At 34.9% G+C, this 19,458-nt stretch overlaps 1 protein-coding gene across 6 annotated transcripts in view; it reads left to right on the top strand.

The window, feature by feature from the left end:
• Positions 1–19,458, top strand: part of zc3h18 (zinc finger CCCH-type containing 18) — a 44,395-nt gene that overhangs the window by 11,064 nt on the left and 13,873 nt on the right. For 5 of the 6 annotated variants that reach the window (XM_032584904.1, XM_032584886.1, XM_032584866.1 and 2 more), the window contains exons 7-13: positions 1,511–1,540; positions 2,976–3,090; positions 4,147–4,415; positions 11,809–11,991; positions 16,388–16,507; positions 16,586–16,678; positions 18,169–18,435. In XM_032584904.1, the coding sequence (XP_032440795.1) occupies positions 1,511–1,540; positions 2,976–3,090; positions 4,147–4,415; positions 11,809–11,991; positions 16,388–16,507; positions 16,586–16,678; positions 18,169–18,435 (1,077 nt within the window). The remainder of the gene's footprint in view (positions 1–1,510; positions 1,541–2,975; positions 3,091–4,146; positions 4,416–11,808; positions 11,992–16,387; positions 16,508–16,585; positions 16,679–18,168; positions 18,436–19,458) is intronic. The other variant, XM_032584914.1, reaches the window with a different exon arrangement.

Raw genomic sequence — 19,458 nt, 5'->3', positions numbered from 1 at the left:
TAGATATTTTGGGGATAGAAGTGGAAAAGAGAGGGAGAGAAAGAAGGTAAATAAAAAGTACATGCCAGAACAAATAATAAATAACTAAATAAATAAAGGATAAACTATTTTTTATCTGTTGCTAATTGTTATTCCATTGATATCTGTTGTGATTTAAATCTAACCTAAAGGGTCCAAAAACAATATATCAGTCCAAACATGATCACCAGCGGAACACAAATGTGTCACAGTGGCCTAGTCCAAGGGTTTGCAATCTTTCCAATCCAAGATTGGAGCCATATTTGCTCTGTCCATCTAAATAAAACTCATTTAGAAACAGAAACGTTAAATGACCTTCTGCAAAAATACAACTATTTAGTGTTTTTAATAAATGGCTACAAGAGCAAATTTTATTTTTATTTTTAGGATTTTAAATTAAAAAAAATACGAAAAGTTTTTATAGAATAGAATAGAATAGAATTCAACTTTATTGTCATTGCACTGTCACAAGTACAAGCAACGAGATGTAGTTTGCATCTATCCAGAAGTGCTCTACGAGATATAAATATTTATTTACAGATGTACAGGACTATGTATGTATGGACTATAAGGGGTTATAGCAAGAGATATAGATATTGTGCATAAATATAAATATGGGAGCTATATGCACAGATTATACAGATTATACAGAATATGCAAGAATGTTAGGGAATGGATTATAGATAAATAATGGCAGATAAAATTTACAGGTTGTATGTGTGTGTGAAGAAAACAGTCCGTGATGTGTGTGTGTGTGAGGATAGTCCATGTGTTATTGTTGTATGAGAGGATAGGGGAGTACAGTATTTATAGTTTATGTTTTATGGAAAGAGTAGATGTATTTTCTCCTAAGATATAATGGAAAATTATGTTAAAAAAGAAGATAAGACAATAAAAATATTTCTGGTACTTTTAATGAGTATTTGTTGTGAAAATTCAATAATATTCTATGACTTTTTAAAAAAAAAATGTATTCACTAATTAATGTATATTGAACAAACATTACAGACTAACAAAAAGAAGCATTGATGTACAAAATAAGTGGATAAGAGATCAAATAACAGCAACAAAAATAAACAAAAAACAAAACTGTGAGGTATTAAAATGAAAAAGAGTTGTACATTCACAACAACTTAGTAACTTAGTTTTTTATTCACTGCTTTCTTCTTCATTTGCATAATGAACAACAGTCTGGCTTCTGTTGGGTGTTTTTGTATACTTGATGTTAAATTTTAATGAGGCTAGATAATTATGTTCTGATAGAGAAAACCCTGCAGAAATGAAAGAGGGTGTACTTTCTTTTTCCAATGACTGCTACAGATAATGGAGTTTTTAATCAGCTCATTTTGACTGGAGTGTCTTGAGTTTAACCTTTACTTCTTCATCTTTTCTCATATTTCCAATCCAAAAATAGAAAGTAAAACACAGTGTTCCCTTTAATGCAGAAATACTTAAATTAAATGTACTCACATGACTCTTTTACTTCTTTCAGGGAAATGGACTTCAGAGAACCGGTATACGGGTAAGTTTAAATCATCCTCAGAAATATTAATCTGTTACTTTACATCGTTAAAACCCTCAGTAACTTTCAGTAAGTCAGACATTTTTAAAAGTTTTTACCCAAATGTCCTCAATAAGCAACAATTAGGATTTAGGATGGATGACATCTACTGTACATATTAGAAAATGACGTTTTAACCCTTCGTGGATCGATAGGCGGCGACATTTGCGTCTCTGAGGTCATTACTGATGGGAATGCACCGATGTGAACATTTTGGCCAATACTGACATCCGATATTAATATTGCAGGTTTGCAATAATCGATATTTACCAATATTTTATGCATTTTCCTACATTTCTACAACCACATGTTTTACTGCTTCAGTTAATAAACATGCAACATGACCAACTTCTACCTCTTCCCATCCAGAAAAGCAAACAGCAACAAGATGGAAATAATTCTTTTGTTTTTAATATTGACTCAGGTTTACTTATTGGACCGACGCTGATATGTGACAAAATTACTAACATCAGACGATACCAACAGTAATACCAATATATCTCATGTATTTGTATATTAATATACATCGGTATATTAACCACTTAAACTCGTTTTGTACAACATTAGAAATGCAATAAAAACAGAGATTAAATTTTTTTTTAATAAGAAAAAGTGCAACAACACAGCTTTTCTTTAGCGTTTGTTTAATCATTTGTAGGAAAGGATGCTTCTACAGCTTAAAAAATGCTTTTAATGTCAACACCTGATTTTATTTTTACAGAATTTGAACCAGATTAATCTAAAAATGTCACTTGCCCTGACTATGTTCTTTTGGAAAATAGCCTTTTTTAGAGTCTGTATACTCCAGTTAATGATTAATCTATTACTAAATTAGTTGACAATTATTTAAATAATTGATTAGTAATTTAAGCTTAAAAATACTTTATTGATCCCATAGAAGATTAAATGTAACTTATTAATTCAAATTCTTTAAACAGTTATTGTAGATGGTGATGTTGGCAGGAAAGATCTGCTGTAGCAGTCCGTATTACAGCAAATTTGAAGCAGCCTCTGACTGAAGACACAATTTTTCTAATCCCGTCTCCTTAAAATTAAAATCTGTAGAATCCGTAGCAAATTTTTTTATATACAATTAATCGTCTGGATAATTGATTGCAAAAAGTTGCAGCCGTAGATATGTCGTGCGTCTTTGCAGTGTTTGCAAGCAACTACATTCTCCAGAGCAGCAAACGTTCAAAATGGCTGCCTTTACAGAAGTCAAACTGACTGTGATCAACAGAAACTTTTTTATCACAATTCTGTTGATTTATTTTTTCTTACTAGAAATTCTTTCATGATAATTTGAGATATTAAAGGAGGAATTATATATTTTTTATTTTTTATAGAGACATTTTGAAAGTATCACCCAGTTTCTGAATATTGCTTCTGTCCACAGTGAGCCATATGTTGACCCGTACTACGACTACGAAATGGAGGCCTTATGGAGGGGGGGTCAGTATGAGAACTTCAGGGTTCAGTACACAGAAGCACCTCTTCCTTACCACTTTGCTGTGAGTATCACCACTCAACGTTTCTCTGCATAAATCAAGGCTCATCCAGCCACGGTATCTGTTGTTTGTTTATTCTATCGATGACAAAACATGCGTGTCCAGTTTATTTAATTACATAAATGAATACATGGTTGACAAATGCGGAAAATGTACAAGGAAGTCTCGCATTGTTATCCGACACCACTTCCAGATTTCATTACAGGCAGGGTTTAGATCCTCTTCCTACTCAGCAGGATGCAAACCTTCCAGCTGAAGCCCTGATTCACAGATGAACATTTAGTTGCCCACAAAATGTATTTTTACAGTTCATCACCTGGCATTGCAGGGTGGTTTTAGTCTACAGTCACCTGCTTCTTCTTCATGTTTGTTTTCATCTTCTTACAGTTGCTCTGCTAAAGGAATAAAGATCAGTAAATGGAGCGTTACATCCCTGACTTGATCCAGCTAAAAACAAAAAAAGACAAGGAGTGAGAATGATAGCATTCAAGCTAACATTAGTTTTTAACTGATTTTAACTCAAAACTAAGGTCACCTTACTGAATTAAGTTAATATTACTCAACATGCTGGTATACAGCAACTTAATAATGATAGCTTTTAATCTAAAATTAGCTTTTCAGATCATTTTGACTCAAAAGCTAAAGTTAACTTACTGAATAATACATTTTATTTGTAAGCAAATAAAATGTATTGTCTGTTTAACGTAAAAACAAACACAACATTAAATTAACTGAGTTAATCTTAGCCATCATGCTTGTGTAAGCCAAAATAATGGTAACATTTAAGCTAATATTAACTTTTTAGCTAATTTTGACTCCAAAGGTAAAGTTACTGAATAGATTAAGTTAATGTTACCTAACATTGATGTTCCATGCAAATGAACTTGACTAGTGTAAGTAAATATAATGGTAGACTTTAAGCTAACATTAGCTTTTTAGCTTATTAAGATTAAAAAGCCAGCAGTAACTTAATCTTTCCAGAATGCTAATGCTTCTCCGCACGATGATGTAAATCACCACAAGTTGGAATGTATTTGTCTGTTACTACCATTTCTGCAGGAGCGTGACCGTGAGCGTGACCTCCGGGAGCGCCACCGAGACCGGGAGCGGGAGAGAGATCACCGCGAGAGGGAGCGGCGGCAGCAGCGGGAGAGAGAAAGAGAGCGGGAACGCGAGAAGGAGAGGATTCGACGGAAAGAGGAGTGGGAGAAAGACCGGTTGAAACGCAACGAGAAGGAGAAGCCGAGGATGCGTCCTCCTCGCGACGCCCGGGAGAAGAAAGAGGAGGACAAACTGAAGCCGCGCTCCCCGCTCGGCCCGCCGCCAAAGTAAGGACTTTTCCCTTCGTATGACATAAGATAAAAAATCAAAAAATGATGCAATGTAGCAATCTGTTACACAGCCAGATTTATTACCAGCTGTTAAATCATTAACATCAGTATAAAAATATTCCTGCCTTGTGACTGTTGCTTATGTCATCTTAGTCATCTTCCTTTAATTTGATGTTTCCTAAAATGAGAAGCACATATTAAATCTGATTTTCAGTTCCATAGTTTTATAGCCAAGTAATAATAATATCACATTTTATTTGCAATTACAATGGATAGGAATAAATAAACGAGGCTCGTTAAAAAGTGCTTTAATTCACCAACAGCACAGGAGGTACCGTATTTTCCGCACTATAAGGCGCACCTAAAAACCTTCAATGTTCTCAAAAGCCGACAGTGCGCCTTATAATCTGGTGCGCCTTATATATGGACCAATATTGAGCCACAGCAGGTCTCGCAACTACGGTAAGCAGCCGCCGACTTCATTTTCCCCCGTAGAAGAAGAAGCGCGCGGTGAACGCTGGGTTTTGTGTAAAGACCCCAAAATGGCTCCTATTAAGAGACATGCTTACAACGCAGTTTAAGCTCAAGGCGATCAGTCAGGCAGTAGAACATGGGAATAGAGCAGCAGCGAGAGAATTTAACATGAACGAATCAATGGTGCGGAAGTGGAGGAAGCAACAGCTGTTTATTCATTTTGGGAATGAACGGAGTTTTCAGAACGCTGGTTTGTAATCTATGATTTGTACTTGTACATCTAAGTATGATGTATCATACTTTTACAAAGCTAAAAGTATGATTTTCCCCCATTAATTACTGCTTTTATTCATTTCAGTTAAAAATATTTTCTCAATTTCAGTTTTTATTTCGTTGGTTTTAGGTAATAATAAGCTTGGAAACAAGAAGATGTCGCGTTTATTAGCTGAACTTTGCACAAGCATTGTGATCCAGACAGTACATGCAAATACATGAAAACAATCGCTTTTTAAAATTTATTTATTTATCTCTGTCTTATAGTCTTAGACTGTCTTCAACAATAACTGAATACAATCTAATGGGGACTCTGTCTTAGACTCTTTGTCTAAGTCACATTTCTCTGTATGCGACTAAGAGAGAGAACAATTGCAGTGATTTCAAAAACCAGTTTTTACGTCAAAACACTGACGTCGGCTCACGTGTGTTTACAGCTGTTGAAGGATCGTCATCGTTGTTTTTGGGCTTCTTTAGACTGACGAGGAAACTTGGGAACATTGCACAATATCAAAAACAAATCTACACATGCAAAAACAATGAGACACTGTTTTGGCCCTTTAGTCTTTAATCCTCTGACTGTAAGTCAGCAGAGCGATTCTATCGTCAGAAAAGTAAACAACTACTGGCACTGGTTGAATGAGAGTCACTTTTTTTTTTTAAAAGCTTTTAACTGAACCCACACAGCATATTAGCACAAACACGGTAGAGGGTTAGTGATTGGGCCACGTTTGGAGAAATAAGACTTAAAATTTAATAAATGTAAGACTTTTTAACAACCTGTAGGTTGAAATTGTTAAGTTAGACGTTTTCAATGGGCCTCAAATATGTTTTTTCAAAGCAAACATTTGATAATTTAATGCAAGAAATAAAGTAGTCAGATTTTTTTTTTATTATTTGATGTGTTATTCATGTTAGAGTCAAATAGTCAAATTTAATAAATTAGAATGAGAGTTCACCTGAGGCCTGTTTATTAGGCTAAAAGTAAAAGTTTGAAAATAACCTTTGTATAAGTATTAAATATACTTATTAAGCCCACATTTTGCATTAAATATGTTTTATCTTAATGATCTGATGTAATATTCCAATTTTAAATGTCATGTTTTTATTCCTTGTAGAAAAAACATCACCATAATCTGTACAAATAACGGATTTATCTTTAAAAGCCATTTAGCCAAAACATTTGTGACGATAGGTTTATCCAGGAATATTAGAGAATAGGAAAACAAAAATGCTAATAAAAAATACCTGCTAAAATTAAAAGAAAAAAATATATATACACATCTTATTGAAAAAGGATCTCACATTTTTGCTGTGCGTCACCTTTCAAAAATCCTTATGAGCTGCCTGTTGTGGCAAAATATTTAAGTTAGAGTCAGGGCCGCACAAAATCATTCAGAGACCAATAAGTGGCCCATGTGCCACACTTTTGACACGCCTGGTCTAAACTATGGGTTACACCTCCAGTTAGTGTCATCCTCAGTTATTTCACACACTTGGGAGTAACGATTTGTTAGTCATGCTGATTGCACATGAAAAAATGCTAACAATAGTACAAAACAACAACCTGCAGTGAAACGTCAGTGATCTGCTGTGAAAATAAACACAGGAAGGGAAATGAATCATCATCTATCATCATATCTAATCCACACATGAAAGAGTGAAGCTTTAATCATCCAGACAAACCTGGAGAAATTCTCATCAATTTGATGATAACTGAACACATAAATGGAATAACATCATGTAGCGTTTCCCTCAGTGGCAGCTTTTCACTCAAAGTACAAACCTATTATGTTTTACATAATGCTTGTAAAAGTATGATGCATCATACTTTTACAAAGCTAACTAAAACATACTGAAATCACAGACATAATCTTTCGTTTTCACGTTTATAAATCCGTTTATCGGCTTTTCAAACTGACGTGAAATAGATCTTTTTAAACACAAACAATTTATGTCAGATGTCGGCAAATTACGAAAGTCCAGAAAAAAGACAGCAGCACAAGTTGGGAGAAAACTCCAGTCAGTTGGTTCTTCAACATTAACTGAATACAGTTTATGAAAATTGTATCTTCTAGTTTTTTTATTGATTACCCAATTGACTCATGCATAATTACAAATACAATACTTTCACTTTTTTTAATTCTACACCTAAAAATTAACCAAAGTTACAAAAAAAACATTAAAAAATCAATAGAACTGAACTTTTTCATCAATATTAAGGAATTATTTACTTAAAACAAGCTCATATCAAAAGTTATTTCTAAGTTTATTTTGTCCTAATTTAAGTGTATTAAGATATTTACACTAGAAACTGGACCTAAAATACTGGTAAGATTTAGTATTTTTGCAGTGATCACTGATAAAAACTAAACAAAAACTATTTAATAACTAATAAACAAAATCTAGTAAATAATCTAAAAACTAATCAAATCAGTCAAAAAGTCAAATCGAAATAAAACTAAACTGTAGTATAACCCCGCTTTCTTTCACACATTTTTCTACGAGTCCCGTCAGGACTTTTTAATAAAGTCTTCAAACATTAAGTTACATTACACTGTGTGGTTTTATGCATCCTGCTTCCTTCCTTTCTTCAGTCCTTCTTGAACAGGAAACGGGAATAGATAAGGATCTAAAAATATCTCCGGTGTTGTGGTTCTATTTTTAGCCGACTTGTTTGCTCTTGCATCACGTCTATGAACTCAGACACTCCAGGCTACGAACGTACACAATTGCATGCAAAGTGACCAGTTACTCATTATGGTGATGTAACTTAAGGTGTGTTCTGGTTGTAGAGTTTACATAGTTGATTTATTCAGCAATCGTAACGTAAACGAAACTTTTCTGAGCTTCTTTAGCACTAGACAGTGTTATTTAGGAGGAATATCCCCTCGGCTCATTTACAGTTCATTTCCTCCTTCAAATATTTATTTTAGACACTCGAGAATAGCTCCTGGCTCTTGATGCTATATTTGGAAAATTAAATGCCGATAGCGCAAGCAGGAAAATTCCGGTCACTGCTTTCTTTTTGTCTCGTAACTGGTGGGTTGCTGGTTCAAACCCCCGCGCCATCTGTCTCTGTTGTTTGTTGTTTGAGGGACAAGATTGGTGGCGTCCAAACTGTTAGTCATGTGGGCCAAAATCGTCAAGTCAAATGTTGGTCTGTCGCAATCAGAGGTGGGCAGAGTATCCAGAAACTGTACTCAAGTAAGAGTAGCATTCAACATTTTTATTCAAGTAAAAGTAAAAAGTTGCCATCCAAGAAATTACTCAAGTAAGAGTAAAACGTCTACTCAAGTACTGAGTAACTGATCAAATGATCAATCATTTAATATTTAAAAATCACATCATCAGACGAACCAAAATATAAAGATAAGTGTAAATTTTGGTATTTTAAGGACAAAACTCACAATAACTCACATAAGTAACAAAAAATAACAAAATCAGGCAAAAGAAAATTTTTCCAAATCAGTTTCTTTCAATGAAAAACTTTTAACAAAAGCTGCAGGTGTGTGTCTGTGTCTGGTGAATATTTAGTTAAAACATATTTGTTTTTCATTCAATGGGCAGAAAATCCAGACATTTTAGTCAAGTAAGAGAAGAAATACTTCATAATAAAATTACTCAAATAAAAGTAAAAAGTACAGTGTAGTAAAGACACTCCTAAAAGTAAATTTTTTCAAAAAAATTACTCAGGTAAATGTAAGTAGTTACTGTCCAACTCTGGTTGCAATAAGCAATGCATCAATTAACTGCATGACAAATTTTAGCTCAATCATTTCCATGACTTATGATTTTTTTCTTTTCTCTGTTTCTACCAAAAACTTGATGAGTAAAGTCTTCAGTCGGTGCTTTGATCTCAACCAGTCCTAAAGGACAATTTAGTTTATTAAATTTGATTTGTTGCTTCTATTGTTTTTGTTAATTTATTTTGGATATTTGAAATGTTATATATATATATATATATATATATATATATATATATATATATATATATATATATATATATATATATATACATACAGTACAGACCAAAAGTTTGGACACAACTGTGTGTCCAAACTTTTGGTCTGTACTGTATATACATATACGTATATGTATATATATTTCAGACGTAAACAATTACATGCAAGGGGTTTATAGTCTTTCTATTCAGTCTATTTATATATTGAAAATTCACAACAAACATTGTCTCAAGGCATTTTCCAAAAAATCTAAAGTAATTTAAATTTAATTGCACCAGCATTCCAGTTAATCCTAGTTATGATCTTGATCATTTCCCAGCTGACTTTAATTTTTCCTACTAGTCCTGCACTCTTTACAGTTCTGTACGACTAATATTTTAGCACAAATTAATACATTTTTGCCTTCACTCTTTATTTTCTTTATCTAAATCTCTTTCTTCGGCGTTTCTGCATCTGCTATGATGCAACAAAATCATCTGAGTACAAACTGAACCGCCCGCTCACTTTCTATGGCACGATTGTTATTCCATTATTGCAAAATGTTCTGCATTGAGTAACCCAAGAGTGTGAATCAGTTTGCAGAGAACAAACCTGGAGGTGTGTGTAAAGAGAAAAAAGAAAAAGAAACAGGAATAAAGCGGCCGCTTTTACGGAGCACGTGCAAACACAAAGAAAGGTGTGTTGGCTTTAGTGCCCTTCGCTTTCCAACCGTTTCACAGGTTTCAGCTCAGAAAATTTGTGCTTTTAGCAGGAAGCGCCTTTTATTTACGACACTCTGTGATCATCTTCAAAAAAAAAAAAACTTTTTGAGTTTGAATATATAAATTGTTTCTGTGAAACCTGTAAATATGCAGAGAAATAAGCTGCATGTTTTACTTTTTCTTTCTGTTGATATTTGAATTTAATTACAAACAACAATGGGGTGTAAAATTCCCTCACTATTTGGACACATCTGACCTTTTACAACAAGTGGCTCTGATTTTCCCCGTCTGGCTCAACTTTGCTTAATCAGGTCATTTGTGTGAGCCTGCATAGATAATCATCAAGAGATAGTTTCACTGTAGCCTGCATGTTATTATTCACACAAATCCTTTAATCTCTGAAATACTCTTTTGTAAGCAGTGATGATTAAACTAATGTTGTTGATCTGCTGTTTGATATGACTAAACAGAAACAAAAAAAACCTTTTGTGTCTGCTTTCATTAAAGGTGAAAAATGGGAAATGATGGAAACTGTGCTGAGGCTGCAAACCTCCTACTTTTTATGTTTTTGGAGCAGATTTTAGCTTTTTAATGGGCATTTCTTTTGTCTTTATAAAGTCCTCAAGCTACTAATTAGTAGGATCTAAATTTTTTAAAAAAATTTAAAGCTAGCTATTAATCTAGAATGTATAAAGCTTTTATCTGTGCAGAAACGGGGGCTGTGCGATCGGACTCAGATATAAATTCTCTGTTTTTTCATAGCAAATCCAATTTTTGATCTTAATCTGTTGTCTCTTTCTTTCCTAAAAATAACAGAAACTACCTAAAAAATTTTTATTTAAATCATTCATTTTATAAGTTTTATGATAGAGTATTAATGCCAAGCAACAATTTTTTTGTTTAATTGTGAGAATACAGTCATATTAGCAGAATAAATATGCAGGTCTACTAGAAATGTGCAGTTCTAGTAGACCTGCATATTTATTCTGCTAATATGACTGTATTCTCACAATTAAACAAAACAATTGTAGCTTGGCATTAATACTCTATCATAAAACTTATAAAATGAATAAGTTTTTGCTCATAATTTTCATAATGTATTAAAATTATGAGCAAAAAATTCTTAATGAAAAAACAACTTGGTTAGACTTATTTAGTTCAGTTCGAAGGATTTTCTTCAAAATACAGAAGTTTGCGCGATCATTTCATAGAGTTGCTACTAACAATTTTGATGCTTGTATATTAAAAGGTGAATTATTACTTTATCTGTAAAACTGACACCAAAGTATAACTTCACAAGATGCTAAATATTTCTCATTCTAATGTTTTATATCTCGTGTAGGAGTTTTCATAAAATTACTACTTTATTCTCCTAATATTGTGACTTCATTATGGTGTTATGACTTTATACTTGTAATTAAATTTTAAAAAAAATACTAGCTTCATCTTTTATATTTGGTTATGGAGTTGAACTGAATTCAAAATCCAGATAAAAAGAAGCTGTAAAACAAGATGGCTGATATCACTCTGAACTATGGAAACCCAAGGAATGCATTGTGAAAAAAGATCCAGATTTCTAAAAATTAAATCTTTGATTCGATTAATGGCCCAACCTTTGCAGAAATTACATAATCCCTCCCAACAATATCACAAAATATCAGAAAATTATAAATTCTGTCCAACATTGTTCAAAATTTGAATAAATTAAAAGTAAAATGTTGAAAGTTGGTTATTTGACATTCAGGATTTAAAAAATGATCTAAAAACAATTATTTTTCAAATTACACTTTGAGATTAACTGCCAAAAACATAAAGTCATAAAAGACGGCACACAGTCAACAATTGAGAAAACCAGAAACAACCGTTTTGATGAGTGACATCATTGATACACGTCAAATATGTTGGTCAACGTTTCTTTCACATTACAGACCTTACTGGCTCTTCTGCACAAACCAACAGATGATCCATTTTTCTCAGCAGGCTGATGGAGCCTCCCTCCAAGAAGGAGATGCTTCCCCTCATGAGGCGACCAGACGAGTGGAAGGACCCGTGGCGACGGTCCAAATCTCCCAGGAGACGGGCCGCCATGGGTTCCCCGCCCCGAGGCCGCCGCCGCCATCGCCCCTCAGGCTCCTCTGTCTCTCTGTCCAACTCATCCAGGTAGGAACTCATCTAGTCGGATTTAGTTCATCGAGAAATGTTTGTGTCATCTAAATAGACAGTAGGAGGACATTCTGGGTAAGAACAACCAAGACAAACATGCTAGGTTAGTTGGCGCTAGCAGGAGAAATGACTCATGATCAGAAAAGAGAAATCATAAAACTGCTGAAATCTGATGCTACTCCATTTTTATTAAAATTTTGTGAAGAAGGAAGTTGTGCTCAGTGTCTTCTTTAGAGGTTTTCATGTTTCCTTCAGTGGTTCTTGATGCAGCGCCCCCACAGGTGAGGAGCGGTACAGAATGCTCAAAGGGTTTGATTCATTTAATACAGTACAATGAGAAAGAGACGCTGGAAATGTAACAAATGTTGCAACTTTGGTCCCAAAGTAGTAATCAAATACATTTACTCAATTACAATCAGATACACCAAAACAATTCATCATCCAGCAAAAGATTTTTCAGACCTAATCAGAAAATATTGTCATGGTTTTATTTTTAGTGTTTAAAAACTGAGACGTTTAGGGGGGGATTCCAGCTTGACAAGTTGAAACATTTCAGTTTGCAACCATATTCATTGGAAGTCTTTCCAATTTTCCCTTCCTTCTTCCAAAGTACACACGCTGCGCCCTGGTGCAAGGTTAAAGGAAGATGTCTTCATGTCAGTTTCCCTAACAGCCCAAGTATTTAAAAAGCATCAAGCATTTTATTCTGATGCTTTTGTGTACTTGTGATTGTGTCATTTCCTCCCCAACAGTCGGATCTGTCGTACTTGTTGAACAGGATTTACGGACATTTACCTGCTCAAGATGGCTTCTGAAGAACTAATGATTTTTTTCCCCCGCTAAATTTGAAAGCTGCATTTTTAGGTCACTAAAATTGAAGGTTTTTTTATTCAAACGATAGGTGCTGTGTGGCGTTCTCGTAGAACACGTTTTCCTCCAGAGGAATGCTGCGCCTGTAGAGAAAACGACATTCCAACAAAAAAAAAACATGAAAGCAATGTTTCTGCTCCTGGTTTCCGCTTACTGAAATTTACTGTTCATCTGCTCTTGTTCTTTGGAAGAAAAACAAAAAAAACCTGAACGTCGGCCATAAAGCAATAAAAGCCGTGCGCCTCACTGAGCGTGAATCCCACAAACGGTACATTGCTTCATTCAAATATAATTATGTGGTAGCTTGAAGCTAATGAGGAAGCAGATGAGGAGAAATTCATTCAGCACCTAGCAATTAAGATATATTAAATGTTCCCCGGGAACTCTTTAAAGTAGTGGAAAGGTTCTAGTTTTTTGTTGATAGCAACAGTTTATTGATTTAAAGCTGTATGGAAACTTCCAATATCAGTTGTTATTTTACCAGAAAGTGAAAGCATGTTTAAACTTCATTTGTTTAAATGCACGTAAGCACAGCTTATATGACTTTGCTATTATTTTGGCATTTATTCAACATGAAGCATGTCAAAAAATCCTTTTAGGTTTTTGTTCTTGCTTAGAAAAATGGATTGTTGTCTATAATATTTACATAATAGAAAACAAAAGACTCTGGACTTGGTGAAGATTGAGGTTCATTAACTGGCCGAATGTCAAAGAAAAGTTGACACTCATTAAATATATAAAATCATATATTTATTTTTAAAGCATGGTAATCTTTAATTTTAGTTTCAATCTGACTCTATTAGCTTGTGAGGTGATGTTTTTAGTAAGAATTTACCAGAATGTTGCCAATTACATTTAGCTCAAATGTATGCAGAGGATGCATTCCTCTAAAAACGAGCTGCACAAAACTGGACAGATTAATTGTAATTAATCAATTATTCAAATTTCACGCTAAAATAATTTTGATTAGCTGCAGATGCATCCTTTGCCACTAACGTCCAAGCAGACGCTGAAGGATGCATCTTAGGCAATAAAATCTTTATTTTCTGTTTTAAAAAATAAATTTGAATGCTTATTTGCATTTAATAATTCTGTACAAAATAGGTGTAAGTGATTAAAAGAAAAATCTTCAGAATGTTTTATGATTATTCACTAGAATAATCAATTACTAGATTAATCATTAGCTGCAGCACTAGTGTAAAATTAATAACTGAGTTCAGAGTTCTCACTTAGATTTTAAGGGGATGTACTATGCAAATTTCACATTTTGCATGTTGTGTACTTCCATGTGGGTTTCTACCACAGACCCCACACATCCTGGACACAGACTGCTCAGACATTTACCTTCAGGTCGGTGCTGCAGAGCGATGTTTGAAAAACAGACACTGTTTGTTCCCCCAGGTTCTCTCTCTGTGACGAACACGCACCAGTCAGGGTCCAGATAAATTTCACACTTGCACTAATTCAACCATGTCTTCCTCTTTTATTAAAATTCTGTATATATCAGAGGTTGCGTTAACAGAATATTTTCTGGGGGTTTTTTTTGTTTGTTTGTTTGTTTTAAACGACGGGAAAATTTGAAGGCTGTCGGTCATTTGACAGGTTATAATTAAAACCCCTGACTGGTGCACATGGGCAGACATTAAAGACTTTACGCAAAGAGTTAATCGGAAAGGCAACTAAAATCAATCAATAAAAATTTCTTTCTGAATATAATCTCATGGACACTGAACTAAATGCGTCTTTCTAACCGGGAGCTGCGGCTGCACAACCAATGCGGGCTCCACCGCTGCAAATAATTAAACTGAACTCACCCTGTGGTTTTAACAAATGGAGCTGAAGACATTACCCTCCTGGACCTCGCAACGGGTAAAAAGCTCGTAGAGTTCAATTGATCGGTTTGGATCAGACAGATCCAACTGACCGATGAACCAGCGCAGATTTCTCTGCAGATGCGGATCAGGAGGAAGTTGTGTGGCTGTGCGTTCAGACCCCTGCAGGTGAGGTTTCTTGTAATTTAAGTGGAGTCGCTTAATTTCATTTATTATAAGTTATTGGGGCCACAGTCAGTGTTTTTTTTTCACTACGGAGAAAAAATTAGATGCGTTCATCTGCTTTATGTGTGATGGGATCTGGATTCACAGTTCAACTAGGTGAATATTAACTAAAGCGTATAAAAATGTGGCTAAGTAGCCTAATGTTAATATGATTATAATTTGACGGGTAGAAATAGAACATGACCGTTTTTTTTGTTTTTTTTTATGCTGTCGGTCAAATGACGGATAACAGAAAAGTAGTGCGACCTCTGATATGTATACACGGCATTTGGAAAATATTCACAGGACTTCATTTTTCCACATTTTATGTTCCAGCCTTATTCGAAATTCAGTGTTTCCACAGGGTAGTGGAAAGAGGTAGTAAATTAAATGAGCTCCAATTAATGTTGGTAGTAAACAGAGTTTGACTTGGTAGTCAATTTTTCATCAACCCTTCAATATATTTTGCCTTTTTTATTGATGATGACTTTTGGTTTTAATTTCATTTAACTATAAATTCTGTATAAATGTTGATGAACTCGATTGGTTCTGCTGTTGAGACTAGAGTCATTTTGCGTCTCACCTTGGGAAAATCTAAGTTTTCATAACTTTGACTCAATGACAAGAAATTCATTGGCTTAAGCCGGTCTTGGGGAATGAACCACAAGCGTTTTATAAAGTGCTTTAAAAAGAAATCTATAAATTTGACCTGAAACAGTTTGACGGCGATCAAATCACACCAAGCATCCACCATTTACCAGCAGCGCTGAACTGAAACAGACAAATATTATGAGGGTATGAACTTATGAAAACAATTATTTATTGAACAATATTTGCAAATTGTTCCTTACAAGCTAAAATCATCTTTTGATTCAAAGTTGCATAATCAAAATAATTTCCTATTTCTACAATTAAACCTACATTTTATATGTTGTGTCTTAATACTAGTATTATTCATTTACTTTCCTTTGCTGACTAGTGTACCTCATACCTAAAGTTATAAATAATAAGCAGAATTTTATTTACATTTTATTTAATTTAGTATATCATATTTAGAAGGCATTAGTGAGTCTAAATCTATTTTTATTGCACAAACTAACTCAGGGTTAAGATTATTCACTGAGTTTATCAGCCAAATTTAATTCAGTGGCTTTTTGCACGCTTCCACTTCAATGAACCACATGTAGATCACACTATCACTACAAGACTGGTATCTAATAACAGCCTTAGTATGAGAGGCATGCATAACTTTCCATATGTGTAGGTTTTATTCACCTTCTGTTCTGTACTTTCACTGAAAGAGGTATGAAGCTAATTAGCTTTGCTAGTTCGTAAGAGGTTAAACTGTCAAAGTGAAAGTGAACTCTCCAGCTATGGAGAGAATTAGAATGAGTTTTTACTTCTACTTCATACAGATTGTTGTTCATGTGTTGGAGAAAGGACCAGACTGCTCATAAGTCTTTGTTTTCTATTTTATTTCATCTTAGATCTTCATCTCGCTCTTCGTCCTACACGGGCTCCGGCTCGTCCCGCAGCCGTTCCTCTTCGTACAGCTCCTACTCCAGCCACTCCTCCCAGCACAGCTCTTTCAGCGGCAGCCGCTCCAGGTACGCAGTCCCACTCCTGTTCAACCTGTAGAGATGTTTTGGATTTAGAAAAATGTTGACTCTTGTACTACCTTTTAGATCTCGATCATTTTCCTCGTCCCCCTCACCGAGCCCGGCTCCACCGAGGATGGCCAAGAACAAACCGGAGCCTCCACCTGTGGCTGCTAAGAGGTAAAGCTTCAGGACCTGAAATGGCTTTAACAGAGCTAAAGCATCCGATCTCACTTAAATGGTTCCCAATAATGGGGCTAATTTGTGGAAATTGCAGCCAAAATGATTGAACCTGACACCATAATTCAGTACTGCTTGTTGATTTACGATACACAAACAGATAGGCAGAGAAAAGATTAAAAGCAGGGTGTCTGTGCATCCTTAAAAAGTCTTAATTTTGTGCATCTCATATTTAGGCCTTAAAATGTTTTAAATTCATTTTAAATATTTAAATTCACCTTAAATACCTTAATCACAGGCCTTAAATTCTCTTTCTTTTGTATATTCCATGTTTTTTTTCTTGCAGGGCTTATCTATCAGACAAAAATTTGAGTTGTACTCAGACATCTTCATTTATGGTTAAGGCTTCATGTAATTCACTGCTAACATATCCTTTCTAGCTAACTAGCTTTTTTTTGCGTCTCTCATAGGTAAGTGAAAATGTATTACCAGTTGGCTAGCTGAAGTTTGTACATTTCTATGGAGATATGTCTTAAATTCCATTAAATTGGTCTTGAAAAGTTTTTAAATTTGAGTTGCTGATACTTGCAGAAACTCTGAAAAGTATATTCTTAATTCAGATTAAAAGTTGGTAATTACAGGGTGTCTGCACATCCTTAAAATCTTAAATGTATCTAAAATTAAGGCCTTAAAATATCGTAAAAGTGTTTAAAAAAAATTCTTTAATATATTTATCACAGGTCTTAAATTTTCCTACTTTTGTTAGAGGAAGTTTGTACATTGGTGTGATTAAATTCAATTTGTAATGGTCTTGAAAAGGTCTTTGAAACCATGGAATATAAACTCTTAAATCAGATGAAAAGGTAGTTAGTACAGGGAGTCTAAGCATCCTTAAAAAGTCTTAAATTAATGTATCTAAAATAAATTTAAGACTTTAAAATGTCTTAAATTCAATTTTAAAAAGGTGATTTTAAATATGTTAATCACAAGTCTTAAGTTTTCATATTTGTTTTGAATAAGTGTATATTTCTGTGGAGACATTGGGCTTAAATTTCACTAATGTTTTTTTAAAGGTCTTTAAAAGTCTTAAACTTGAGTTGGTGAAGCTCAAATAAAAGTAAACACTTAAATCAGATTAAAAGTTAGTGATTACAGGATGTCTGCACATCCTTAGTCTAATTGAGGCCTTGAAATATCTTAAATGTCTTAAATTCATTTTTTAAAAAGTTAGTTACGTTAAATATGTTAATCACAGGTCTTAAATGTTCTTACTTTTGTTAGGAAGTCTCTATATTTCTGTGGAAGTATAGGTCTTAAATTCAGTTCATCATAGTCTTGAAAAGGTCTTAAAAAGTTTTTTTAATGTGTCTTAGTGAAACCTGAGTTAAGGAAATGGAGCCTTTTATGAAATCTGTTCATACTAATTTTATATGTTTTTACACATTTTCTCTTCATAAATGCTTGGATGTGTTTCCCTTTCCCTCCCCAAGCATGCCACCAAAGCCGGGTGCAGCCCCGCCTCCCCGGAGAGAAAAGCCTCCCCAGAAGAAAGCTCCGAGCCCCCCTCAGCCCGGCGGACCGCCCAGCAGGCCCTCAAAACTGCCAACAGAGGGAGGCAAGCCTCCTACCAACCCCAGGGAGGCGAGCGGCGCATCGGAAGGACCAGGAGACGGGCCACCGCCTCCACGGGAACCCGGGAGACCCCTGAACCCGAGGGAGGGCAGGCAGAGGGAGCGGCAGCAGCATCCTCCCCGCAGGTACAGCTTCTGGTTGACTTTGACTACATGGCTGACAGAACCACAAAAAATATGGAACATTATTTTCCAGATTACTGGTAGTTAAACGTTGACCCTCACTTTGATGAATGGTTCATTGTGTACATAATGTTTATGACTGTGGAGTATTTAAAGTATAATAGAAATTTCCTTCCCACTGTGGGGAAATTCAGGTGTGCCAGCATCAAGTTACAGGTAAACAGAAAAGCAGTAGCAGATTATATGCAGGGAATTTATTTAAAGAAAGTCATGAAAATCAGCAAGAATGTTGCAGAAAAACTTCAAACTCAAAAATACTTTATTACTTTAAAAATGCTGATCCCAATCAGTCAAGTTTATTTGTATAGGAAATTTCAGTTCAAAATGCTTTACATCATAAAAATACAACACACAGTCAACAATTGAGAAAACCAGTAAACACATCAAAATGTTTTTTAATGTTTCATTTATAATGCTTCAAAAGTAACTCTAAACAAGTGGGTTTTTAGTCTAGATTTAAGGGCACTCAGTGTTTCAGCTGTTTTGCAGTTTTCTGGAAGTTTGTTCCAGACTTGTGGTGCATAGAAGCTGAATGCTGCTTCTCCATGTTTGTTTCTGGTTCTGGATGCAGAGTAGACCAGAACCGGAAGACCTGAGAGGTCTGGAAGGTTGATACAACAGCAGCAGATCTTTAATGTATTGTGGTGCTAAGCCGTTCAGTGATTTATAAACTAACAACAGTATTTTAAAGTCTATTCTTTGAGCTACAGGGAGCCAGTGTAGGGACTTTAGAACCGGCATGATGGGCCCTATCTTCCTAGTTTTAGTCAGAACACCAGCAGCAGAGTTTTGGATCAGCTGCAGCTGGAGGATTGGCTGGAGCCCCGCCTCACAACAGTAACAGCAGTAATCGCTGTTACTAAAGATAAACACATGGATGAGTTTCTCTAGTCCTTTAATCGTATAAATTTTTTCAGGTGATAGAAGGCCGACTTTGTAACTGTCTTTATGTAGCTCTGAAGGTTT

This window comes from Xiphophorus hellerii, chromosome 2, assembly GCF_003331165.1.
Source record: "Xiphophorus hellerii strain 12219 chromosome 2, Xiphophorus_hellerii-4.1, whole genome shotgun sequence".
Classification (NCBI taxonomy): Eukaryota; Metazoa; Chordata; class Actinopteri; order Cyprinodontiformes; family Poeciliidae; genus Xiphophorus; species Xiphophorus hellerii.
Note: the sequence above shows the minus strand (reverse complement) of the source record. Positions and strands in the feature narration are given on the sequence as shown.